Source organism: Hyalella azteca, unplaced genomic scaffold, assembly GCF_000764305.2.
Source record: "Hyalella azteca isolate HAZT.00-mixed unplaced genomic scaffold, Hazt_2.0.2 contig8547, whole genome shotgun sequence".
In the NCBI taxonomy this organism is placed as follows: Eukaryota; Metazoa; Arthropoda; class Malacostraca; order Amphipoda; family Hyalellidae; genus Hyalella; species Hyalella azteca.
Window position 1 is genome coordinate 1 of NW_025938638.1, and position 13345 is coordinate 13345.

Below are 13345 nucleotides of genomic sequence, written 5' to 3' on the forward strand. Positions count from 1 at the left end.
TCACGCCCGATCTGCTGCAGCTCTCGCGAACGGCAGGTGAAAGATTTTATGTTTTTCACATTTTCAACTGACTCAAACGGTTCTAAATAAGGCACAACGATGCGTTTTCAGATAATTTCTCCTGTATGAGTAAAATTTTAAAGGAAAGTTTCCGAAAAATGAATGAGATTTTACGAAAATCATCACAAGTTTAGTCAGAGTAAGTTAAAGGAAGTTAAGATAAGTCTTGGGAAATGCAGCATTATCAGATGTCTTATTGATATTGGACTACAAATTTGTTTCGAAATTTCAATCGAACAAACATTAATAATTTTACCAGAAAAACATTAATCACTCTTATATTAAAATTGATTCAATTTCGAATCAAACCGATTGGGAAAAAAATCATTATACATTTATACCATATAATCAAATTTCACACATTTATAATTTTCTATCTATTTTCAAAACGCAACAAATACAAATATTATTAACATTGCTATGGCACAGACCTTTTCGTGGTCCAAGGGCAGTTGACGGAAGGGTGCCGGCAGAAGCTTTCCGCCTTCGATTGCCGGAAAGTAGAACTCGTCTGCGTAGTCGGAGTGCGGATCCGTGGCCGACGGAGTGAACCGCACGATCGCCAAATCGCGCGGATTCACAGACTCCTGGGATTGATAGAAATTCAGCTTGTGATTCTGATGTTAAGAGTAGAATTCTATTTTCATACTGAGTTAAATATAAAATTCAAGCTAATATTTGATTCTGATGTTAAGAGTAGAATTCTATTTTATCCCTAAGGAAAATATAAAATTCAAGCTAATATTCTGTGAGAAATTCACTCCCGGAAATTTCCCCTTTTTCGTGGTAAAGTGTGACGAGGCTTGGAAACGTAAGCTAACCAACACAATGCTAAATTATTCCAACTTTAAATGGGGAAATTCTGATTTTATTCTCGATTTTTTTATTGGTTGTTAGGCGGATGGGGGAAAATTACACCGGTTTAGTAATTTTTAAACGTCGGTGACACTCATCTGATTCAAACCAACATTTTGAAATTAATTTGTGTATATAATAATATATCGGGTACAACAAATTGCAAGAACGTTGGATAAAAGGCAATTATAAAATTGCAGCCTATAACTCATTTCAAAAAACCTATAAATAAGTGCAATGTAACGTTTCGAAGCATCGTGATTTTGTTGAGATAGGAGATGTGGAAAATTGGCCAAGCTATTCATGAGAGAAATTCATCAATATTCACGAAGGGCTCAAGTTTAAACTTGGTGTAAAAGTTCTATACAGTTTCCAAGGTCATGCGTGGAGGTAACTTTCATGCAATGTTTAAGTTAGCTAGAGAATTTTTCTATTTTTTATTTTTCGAATATTTGATATTTTATATCGATCATCCTCCCATTAATTTTTTACTGCAAATTTCTAAACCCCTCTGCAATATTGCATTCCTTGTATAACCTGTAAGATAAACTAGCCAACTTCTAGTAGCGTGCAAGTCTACGCGTCACTAATTAGTTATTAGTTACTATATTAGTAACTAACAAGTTATTTGTCTTAAGTGAGTTCATTCATTCAAAAGTTCAGCAATGTGAACAGAAAATTAATTGAACCTATTGCCTTCCACCATGATCGAAACATCTTCCTGCTAATTTACATTTGCAACTTTTTATGTATTTTGATGTATAGATCAAGTGTCAAGTTGATCGCTTCAAATTCCAAATAAATTATGAACGTTGTTGGTAACTTCTTTCCAGTCGACTGACTTTGAAATAATGTTGATAACATGTTAATAACGGTGGAGCAACGTATATTCAATGTTATTTCAACGTCGTTTAATCACCGTCGTGTAATCAACGCTTCTTCAACGTCGTGCAATCACCGTCGTGTAATCAACGCTACTTCAACGTCGTTTAATCACCGTCGTGTAATCAACGCTACTTCAACGTCGTTTAATCACCGTCGTGCAATTAACGCTAATTCAACGTCGCATATTCAACATTATTTCAACGCGGACGCACCTGCTCCTCTCCCTCGATGGCCCTGAGGGCGCCTTCCAAGTCCTGGTCCAGTTCGTCGTTGCAAGATCCAACTTCGAATTCCGCGCTGGTGCAGGGAAAAATAGACAAATTTATTAGGTTACTAAAACGTTCATCCAAATAAGTGAAATTATTAGATGATATTTAGGAACAAATTTAATGGTACCGTGAAGCACACGCCCAGTTAAATTATAATATTAGGAACATGAAAAATAAGGGGTTAGAATAAGATTGAGTTTAATTAAAATAATTACACACTCAGATGTCGACAAAGTTTTTTATAGTTATAAAATTTAATTTAATTCATGAAAATTCAAAAATTAAAGCTTTTCGTACGATTTAGAACATAAGTAAAGCTACTAGTTAATTTTTAAGCGCGTTTTTCTACCGCTGGTAACGATTATGCAATGATGTTACCATGACGCCGCAACCTAAATTTTAGTGGTTTATAGACTCGCCTGAAACACAATATATTTATTTAATCATTCAGCATAGATTCCTACGCAGTCCAACATTTCCATTTCGAAATTCAACCCTCATGCATGCGCTCATTCATTCATCAAGTAGTTCGACTTCAAGAGTTAGGCGTATTGGAAATATTCATAATACAATTAATATTTGATCGTTACTCTAGCCGTAAATTAATTAAAAGAGCAGCTCTACCCTCAGTACCCTCGCCGCAAAGCGAATGTCTTCCGTTGTGCAGCCTTCATTCATCTGCTATTGCTCTTCAACATACGTGGTAAATTGATGCAGATATTGGGTTTCCATTAGTTAGTCTCCTCACCTTTCTATAATTCTACTTGCTTGCAGTTTCAATTCACCTGTTTTATTTTACACCTCTAGGGATAAGACGTCTTCCCTTATTCCTACTTTTTCTCCTCTTTCCCTCCACTTTTTCCCGCGTCATCCTTCAACTCGTTCCCCAAAGCTTTCTGCCTTCAACTCCCTCGTGTGTTTCTCTCCCCTCCTCCTAACCCCTCCCCTCCCATCCTTCCCTCCTACCCTTCCCTCCCAGCCTGGATCCTCCGGTTTCCATAGTGAGCGCCGCCCGCCCTCATCTGTCGATTGTCGCCATGGCAACGATCGCGACCGCTTCCCGCACCGCAGCTCACCAAACAGTGCACAAACAGCACACAAACATGCACAAACATGCTCCAACACGCTCGAACATCATGTTAAAACTTAGCAAGTAACTCAAAAACAAACAAACTGAACAATAATTTTACTAAACGCCGAGTCATGCTTGAATATTCTTTCTTGTAAAATGTTTGGGCATGTCTAAAACATAAAAAACGAACTCTCGCTTCATATAGCTGAAAGATTACTGTTTCTTCGGTGAAAAAAATGCGATGAAGAGAATTTAAAATTCTGAATTTTAAATTTTTTTTCCAAAATATAACGCTGCACGGAAGAGATAAATAAAATTTTACACGCATTGATACAATTCCCGCCTGCTGTGCCTCGAATTGATTTTCATTGAACGCTTCCAATTGAACAATACCGTGAGCAAGTGACCTCAAAATAAAGCCAACTTCAAATAAGTACTACAGACTAACAATGATACGTAAAAACAACCACTGAGTTCGGCGAAATGAAAACAAAGATTGTGCATTGCACTTTTGCTTCGTTCCAACAATGCGTGCCCGTTGTACAGACGATATAAATAACGACAACTAGATCACTTCGTAGATTATAATGGACATTTGAATTTGATATTTGATTTGAATTTCAATTTCAATTTGATTTTATAATGAACATTTGAATTTGATAGCAAATTCGGTTCTTTAACCGGGCAACTTTTGAATTGACACTTCGTAAGGATATTATGAGAGCTTCACGTAAATCGAAAAATTGACGCTTGAATAAGAAATTATTGCAGGACATTAAATGATATATTCATGTTGAAAAGAGAAAACAATATCTCTTAATAGAAAACTTGTCGATATAAGAACAAAAAAGAAAAAATTTATAATCTATAGAAAATTTCTCACGAGTGGCAACGTCTTCACCAGACAAATGATCAATGATCAATTTCACCATAACTATTTTTAGTTCATCCACGACTGAGATACCGCACAATTTTCGTTTTCTGACACTTAATGGGTAAATATAAAGATATTATTTAAAAGTTTCGAATTCGCTCTTGATTTCTTCAGAAAATGGTCTTGATACTTGACAGCTTAGTAGTGGTTTGTGAGGGTTCGGCCTGAGAAGGCGCTTTTGACAGCTTCCAGGTGCCTCTCATTTTAAATTTTATTCAGAAAAGAATTATTAAATACGCTTAAGGTCTTAAGTGCAGGGACTCGAAATAAAGCTCTTCCTTTTTCAGCGCTGATAATAAAGTGACTTAAAGGTGAAACAATAAGTTCTAGAGAACACGACTCTCAAGGAAGCGTCATATGCGCTGCATCAATTAGATGACGGGTACTAGTATTTGTCCAGCGAACCTCAGGCAGGAAAGCTTCAATAACCGAGATCTTGTTAGTTTCTGACTGCACAATTAGCGCCCTTACTAAATCACACTATAAATAAAATTTCACATTCTGACATCTACTTTATTTCGACTGGTAGATTTAGCATTTTTCTAACGATTTGAAATAGTAACTATATGATGCAGTACTGTTCGCTGGATAAACTTATGGGTTGAGTTCATACAGAGGCTCCAGATAACGTAGGAGTGGAGAAATTCCACGGGGTTATTGAAAACAAAATTTTTGCTGTGCGAGCGTCGTCAGCCGATGCTCCGTCGGCAACATTTGCACCGTGCCCGTTCGATTACCAAGAATTAACTTGCGTCACAGCTGACGATGTCATCGCTGCAGTGCGAACGCTGCCCAACAAGCAGTGTGCCAGCGATCCGCTGCCGACGTCTTCACTTAAGGGGAATGTCGAACCTCTAGCACCTTTTCTGGTCGAACTTTTCAACCGCGGCCTTACTGAAGATGTTGTCCCGGATATCTTTCAAATCAGCTAACATTAAGCCTCTAATGAAAAGAAACAGACCTTAACGCTTCTGGTCCCAAATCATATCGGTCTAGCTTGAACCCGTCGATTTTGTCGAAACTCTGGGAACGCGATGTGGCCCGACAGCCGAACAACCATCTGCAGCAGGGTTGTCTCATGCCTAGCCTCCAGTCCGCTTACAGTCATCTCCACTCAAAAGAACTGCTGTGCTGAAGGTGCTTGCAGATATTCTGCGAGCTATAGACCACTGCCCCATTGCTGAACTAGCTTTACTTGACCTGTCGGCTGCATTTTATACGGTAGACCACGCCACTTTATTGAGTCGATTTGACTTCGGCCTGCGCGTCGCAGTGCTGCGGTGATTCAAGTTCTATCTCAGCAATAGATTCCAATGCGGTCGATGCGGGCGGAACTCTTCTTCTATGCCATCGTTGGTCACTCGCGACGTACCACAGGGATCAGTCATCGGCCCGATCCTCTTCCTGTTATATATTGTCGACGCGTAAAATAACTGTTCCACATGGTTTGAGTCCGGTTATCGTTTCGTATCCTGGGCATTCTGCTGGACTCGGAACTTTCTGTGAACAATCACATTGCCAAATTTACCAGCGCTTGTTTTGGCGCTCTGCGACGTATACATCAGCCGAAGAAGAGGTTCTCAAGCGCCTGGTCGCTCTAAAACCCAAAAAGTCATGTGGACCCGACTGCTTCCACCCTAGATTGCTCACAGAATTAGCAACCGTCCTGTCCGGCCCTTGGCATTGGCTTTATTAATAATAATAATTTGGCTTTAGATCACCTGTAAAGTCACTAAAAGTATAAGACTCGGCGACAGGCCACATCAGGTCTATTCTCCAGCGCCGACATCGCTGTGATATGATATGATGACAGAGTGTTCCCGGTCGCCGCCGCCAGAATATGGAACAGTCTGTCGGCTTCCGTAACATTGGCTGCTTTGTTACAGGTGTTTTGACGACGTTTCATTTCACCTCTATTTTGTAGAGCCTATGAATAAGGAATTTAGTCATTCTTATCCGTTCTCATTCTTTCGCGTGTATTTATTTTTCGTTTGCTTTAAACTAATGCGTAACGTGCCCTCGAAGTTCGTTTGAACCAGACGCCACGATAACTGCTTCGTAGAATAATAATAATAATAATAAAATAATAATAGTAACGCTAAAGATTAAAATATCTGGCAAACACATATACAGCTTCGCGTAGCAAATAAATTGAAAGAATAAATATAAATTACAACCAATTGAGTTATTGTTCAAATAAGAAATAATAAGTTTCAATAATGCTACACAATAGTTTCGACGCTTGAACTAATCAGAAATTTTTTCTGAAAATCTAAAATAAGTTATTACAAGTGAAAAATAATCGCATATCATCGAACCGACTCTGGTTTCTAATAGAGTATCCGTGCTGACATGTACGACTTGTGCAGCAGGAAAATGCTGAACTCGAAGGGAAAGAAGTGAGATTACGACTGGAGTGTGACGCTGGAGAGCCTCTGAATGCCATCCTTGATAAGCATCACAAATTCTAATTTTTCGGAAGACTCGTCGAACCTGGCCATTCATCGCAAGCGATAGCTCACATAAAACCGATTAATCGAACCAATCGTGTCTTTAATGTATTTGATGTCTTCTTAGAAATCTTGCTAGTATCAATCCATGATCGATCTAAATCATCTGAGATTCACATCCATTGAAGATTTTTTCGAACAGTTGTAAAGACGCGATTAAAATGCAATGCAGAGGATAAAGCTCGCTGCCATGGTGAGGCGATTGCACTATGAGCTTCACCAGTAACATTATTGTAATGCTATTCGAAAAATATTGCATTGAATCGTTGAGATACGAAGCATAAGGCTAAACAGTAATCGAAGTATTTACTGATCATTCAGTGATAAGTAGGCGGTTCTGTAGAGAATCGTCTAAATTTTCTACTATTCTTTCAAAATGATATCGCGCCAAGTAAATTGGGCTGGGCTAAGGCTCTGTTAAAAAACGAGCGATTATTTTACTGCTGCTAATATATTCTTACTCAAAATTATTTTTTAAGATGACAATTATAACAAAACAGCAGTTAAATAAAATAAATTGAAACATTCACGGAGCTTCTCGCAAAGCAGCGCACTTGCTCGAAGGTTCGCGTGGAGTGTCATAAGAAACGAACTCGTTAGGTTGCCATAGCGATGAGCTAATTGACATTCCGACATTCGCTGCATCTCAGAGCTTCTAACGTGAAAATGAAATTATGAATACGAGGTCTAAAGTGACTTCAAGGTAATTAGGTAACTAAGGCTGGCAACATCACTCTACAGTCTAGTTTCTGATGGCATGAACACTTAGAAATGATTCTCGATGCAACAGCCAATTTCGAAGCTCGCAGCTCATTGAAGACTCAAAAAATACGCGTCATTCGAAAATTATCTTTCTGGCAACGATACTACGATGGATTTTATTATCTCCTTCTCGCCGAGGCAAATTAGGTTACGCTTCTCTTAATATAGTCATAAATGTAATTTATATCTATAAGTATCCTATGTAACACTTTGATAGTTTTTCAATGTTGAAATTAATATCAGAAGTAAATAATTCGTAGGTAAAAACATGAATCATTAAAAAAAATATTTGTTATGACGACAATTAAGATTCCTGTTGAAACCATCAATACAAGATTTGGTTAACCAACCAAAGTGCTCGTTTCTTCGAACTTTACTATTAGAATTAATGGAAAATATGAGCGGTCAAATATAGTAGAATTGTATTCATATTATGCTGAATAAATAGAAAAAGCCTGAATTCTTTTGACAACACAGATTAAAATCACACGCTTGAAAAATGCTATAGGAAAGTCTTAGAATAGAGCCCCTGGCATGAAAACCGTTTTCTCTGATCATAAAGTTCGTTTTCTTCTATTGAGAAGGAAAAATTTTTCGTGAGACTGGGTAGAACGCAGAAAAATGTCTTCGAATCACCGAAAAAGCGCTGCAATGTGTGGAATTGCTGACTCAATATTATAAATACTTTCATGCATTTTATGCTGCAATTGCGTTAAAAATTAGAGAAAAAGATGTGCTTCTTGCACCTATAATTGAAAGGAAATCACATAATCTAATTCTAATAAAAACTGGCTTAATTTTCTAAACGAGGTTTTGGTCACAGATGTAAGTTAAATTTTAGGAGTAAACTCCGTAGACCGTAATGTGGATTGACATATATTCACGATACAGCATATATCCTAAATAAAAATTGGAAACCATTCAGCAAATGCGTTTGCATTTTATCGATAGTTAAATTTTGATCTTAAATACGCAAAGCATCTTTTACTTTTTCCTGCCGCCTTATAACCAGTTAGATAATATAAAACAATACCCGAAGAAAATTCAGCAAGATTATCAATTATTTTCATGACATGTTTAAAATTTGCTATATTTGCTACATTTCCTCTTAAATTCATCTAAACTAAACGCAAAAATTTAAGAAATCCATGAATCGATCAACCTTGAGCATACCTCTCATGGATGGCCTGCAGCAGCGCCTGCAACACGCACTGCGTGTACGTGTGCGACCATCTGTAACCCAGGTGGTACAGCCGCTGCATCTCAGCCTCCAGTACATGCAGCTCATCTTCTCCCAGATGGTACCTGGAGCACAACATGGTACCGATATCGGTTTAACAGATGGAGCATGGAGCACAATATGGTACCGATATCAATCTAACAGATGGAGTATGGAGCACAACATGGTACCGATGTCAAGCATCGTAGGCCAAGTTTAAGAAAAGCGTAGATTTTGTACAGCCTTTCTGATGAATCACTCGCCTCCAAGAAGTGAATATTGTCGATTAGGCGAGTGGAACCTCTCAGTAATGAGCTCTGCATGTGCACACCAAAGCCAACTCATTTCATTGTTGTTTAAATTCATTTGCCCTTCATGATTTTTACGAGTTATTATGATATGTCATATCCAAAAAAATCATTGTAGACTTTTAATATTCTTCCGCTGTATGTGATGCGATTATTTGGCCAGGTTTTCTGTTTTTTTTTTACCATGCTACAGTCTGCGTTGTAATTAAAAAAACACATTGTAGCTAAATAGCAGACTTTTTTAATTTTCCGTAGACTGTAAATCAACGAATGCCAGCCAATCGTGTCATTAATAATCGACAATTATTAATACGGATAAGATAATTAAAACTAAGAATGATTCTGGAATGATAGGCGACTTGGCAGGGTGACTGGAATAGTATACGCTTGAAATTCAGACTACATTTTCTCAAAATCGTTTTCCTAGCTCATTTTCTGTTTCCAAATTGAGGGAGTAACTGAATTAAGTGCACAGAGTGAAGAAATTATACTCCTCGGCTGAACCACAGCTACAGGTTATAACAGTAAATACCTCCTTTTAGGAGCTACTAGATGAGTATTAAATGAAAGAAAGGCTCGATTGATTTGTTCCAATGAATGCAATAATTATACAGTGAATAAAAATGCTTAGAAAGTGAAAGAAGCGATAAATGCAAAACATGCCCGATTCTTTATAAATCATAAATGGAATGTGTCATTTCGAAATATAGCAGCCCTGATTAAAATATCTAATATGATAAAAACGGGTAATCTTTGAGCTAAGATACCTAGATGTACATGAACCTCGATAATTAACAATTTAAATTCTCGGCTTCGCGATCTTTTTCGTGACCGGGCGGAGATGTCATACGACTGGGGTCTAGCTCCGAGGTCTCTTCCAGGAGGACATAGCGACAGAGACTAAATTTGGCCGTCCAATGAACACCGTGGATGATAAGACGAATGTCATAGTGTCATAGAACATTCAATTCGCTGGTTGGANAACTGATATTAATACATCACCAACACATATTAACCTTTTCAATGAACTTGATGGAATTATCGATACTTTGGCTTCTATTACTAATTTTGCAAGGTTTTATCTAATAATTCTCCAGACATGTACAGTGCTTATATATTACCCGCAAAAACAAGTGATGTTGTTCACCGCACTACATTCCTCAATGTGATATTGTTTTTACAACACTTCTCTTTAACTTCACTTCTTGTTTTTTTTTTTTTTTGTCTGCTACAAATCTTATAATCAATATCTAACACACTTCTACCTGTCCAATCAATCTGAAATTTTGCACACTTGTGTAAAGTTGGAGACAATGCATGAATCAATTGACAGAATATATAATTTTGAAAATTTAATTTTTTATATATTAAAAAAATTAATTTTTTAAGTTTTGAAAATAAAATCAGAAATTCATTGTACATGTGTAACCACTGGAGACACTGGATTCTTTAAAAGTGTCTTTAAAAAATCAATTTTTAAACGCATATTATTGTTATTTGCTCTCACCCTCCATCTACTTTGTTTATCATTAGCTAGCCAACATAAAAACTGCCCTCGGTATAATTGTAGCTCCTCTCATGACCGTCCCAGTCAGCCCTGCTGTCCGACCAATGGCGGGCCAGAATCTATTACAGTTTTCATGCATCATCCTCTCCTCTAACAATGCTCTATAATTTAGTGCCACGCTAACAAAAATTTAACTAAGAAATTAATTTCATGTAAGCATTAAATTTATTTCATTTAAGAAACGTCAATCTAATAAATGTAAACAAAATTAATTTGATTATTGGATATATAATTTGACAGTAACGCAACAAAATAGACTCCCACCTGACGAGATCTTCCTCCTTCAGGTTGGCCTTGACGGGGAAGCAGCGCCCGAACGCGTAGTCTGAAGAATCGAACAAAAGCAAATTTTCAGTTTAGTTGATTTAGGCATGGAAATTATGCTTAATATACAAAGTGATATGAAAGTAATGCAAACTAGAATAAGTATACTTGCTTTTCTTGTTCAAATATGTGTTCATTTTTATGCTGAAGTCAAGAAAAATGTCAATAAAAATGTAAATCAATCTAGAGGAAATTTCTTATACGTAAGGTAAGGCAAAAAAGTATAAAATTAAAAATGTCAATAAAAATGTAAATCAATCTAGAGGAAATTTGTTATACGTAAGGTAAGGAAAAGAAGTATAAAATTAGTGAGCATCGTATGTGTAGCCAGAACATCGTGTAGCTCAATTGTTTTATATTATAAAAATCAAAAACCAAACGCAATCAGGCCTAAAACAAGTGCCGGAATCACAAGTAAGACACAATCAAAGTGAAATAAAATTCACTCACCATCAAAGCACCATTCATTTTCGCAGAGCGTGTTGCTGAACAGACAACCTGCAAGAGGAAAGGTACATTTTACTTACATTGAAGTAATGTGAAGATACCTCATCAACATTTTCAGAAAAATTAACGAAAAGCCTCATGAAGCTGTGCATTATTTTTCAAAAGTATTAAAACACTTTTGTAAGGAAGCTAGTCAGTTAAGTAAAGGTTCAATCAGAGAAGTATGAAATCCATGCTAAGACAAGGCACGAGCATCGGAGTATGCATATAATCGAAAAAAATGCTTTCGGCACCTACGATGTGGTCGCCTGTTAATAGGAACCGCTTCTAAAAATAATGTTTTTGGCCTGGGACTGACAGAATTTAATCCGATGTATGTTAGATATACTCTTCTAGTCATCTACAATCGGCATCAAATTCTTACATATACTGCGTGAACAAATTCCTGTGATAGGGAAAACAAATTAGTTCAGAGCTCCATTCGTCAGTCGCGAATAGTTCAAGAATTAATAACTAGAGGGTACTGGCCACCAGGTAAAAGGCGTTTAAACATTTAGTTTAAAATACGTACAAGGTGTATTACTCTAAATTCCTGTAGTATGGCAGGGTAAACCAAGCCAAAACTACACGACTATAACTTAATCCTACTCCTCGTGCAGTACACATATTTCATCAACTTCAATAAACTCAACTACAACGTTCCTAGAAATGCGATGATCTGAGATGTGTCAATTTCAACGACTGGAAGTATGTAAACGACTGGGCACTTAAACTGCCTTTCGAACGGATGAGACTTAATTACCAGAAATTCTATGAATTAAATTAGACCATTAAATTAGATGAAACTAGTCATCAAGAAATAGTTAGCGCGACTAGAAGAGTTAGTTTGTACATTTTGGGTTGCGCAGGCAAACTCCCATGAGTGTCATTCGTCAACCAAACAACCGTTGGATTACTAACTGTTGCTATTGTTAAGCTGAACTAAGCTTCAGGCTGTTAATAAATGTTGGCCACAAACGTGCGGCGGAAGTGAACGTTTTGGTCGATTGATGAACTAGGCTAATGAATTGAAGTTATCCGACCACTGCATGCATGCGGAAGTCCTGCCTAGAAGGACTTCGGCTACCGTTCGTCATTCCGAAAATTTTAGCAGGATTACGAAGCCTACTATTGATGGCTTAGTAATCTTCGCCACCGCCTTGCAGAAGAAACTACAAAGAGCACAATACTGACTTCTGAAGAATTTTTCCTACCCTTGGATTCCTTAACTGTCCAAAAGCCAGATTAGCGTGAACAATTTCAAGGGAAACTTACAAATCCTCATTCAGCAAACAAAACCTGTATTCTCGTTCAAGATTTATCCAAGCTAGTACCCTCGTAAACTGTACAAGCTTCTGAGGCACTAACTTCAAGTTAACACCGTCGTAAAACTTACGAAGAACTAGAGATGCTCATCCTCCGGGCAAAAGACGTCGAAACAACGTCGATTACGAGTGGATTTCGTCGAAACAACGTCGATTTTGAGTTGATATCGCTACAACAATGTCGATTACGAGTTAATTTCTATGAAACAACGTATCATCAACATTATTTCAACGTTAGATGCACAGTGGGGGAGTATTTCACTTGCGCACACCTTGAGCAGGCAACGGCCGCGGCTGCCGCAGCTGGCAAATCGATAGCCATCAGGCACAGCAAGGGGGAAGGGAGGGCAAGACGGGAGGGGGAGGGGGGAAAAATCGGGGATAAAACAGGCCTCGCTTCCAGCCTGTGCCACTTGTAGCCTGTAGCCTACGTTACATTTGTAACGTGACAATAGATGCATATGTAAGATTTGTTACATACGTAACAACGGGTGTGCATCTAACATTCATTACGTGACAGTAGGTGTGCATGTAACACTTATTACGTTACCACAGATGCACATGTAGAGCACTTGTCAAGCTATCAACCAAATGGACTTGGCTACATCCGAGTTCCGGGCATTTCGTTGCATACTCATTTCAAATTATTATTAGCACGCCATTAATATTTGACTATTTTTTTATTCTATAAATAGCTAATAAAGAAATAAAGGAAGTGGTTTCGTATCAAATAAATAGTACACAAGAGTTAAGCGATATATCAAGCGCT

General features: G+C 37.6%; 1 protein-coding gene across 1 annotated transcript; it reads right to left on the minus strand.

Annotated features, from left to right (window-relative positions):
* Window positions 1-491: 491 nt before the first annotated feature.
* Window positions 492-12699, minus strand: LOC108675860 (the record flags this gene model as incomplete). Its single annotated transcript, XM_018163909.2, has 6 exons — window positions 12648-12699; window positions 11216-11263; window positions 10706-10766; window positions 8521-8652; window positions 2013-2097; window positions 492-647 (listed from the first exon to the last, which is right to left on the minus strand). Coding segments are annotated over exons 4-6 (330 nt in total), but the record flags the coding sequence as incomplete, so codon positions are not given.
* Window positions 12700-13345: the final 646 nt, after the last annotated feature.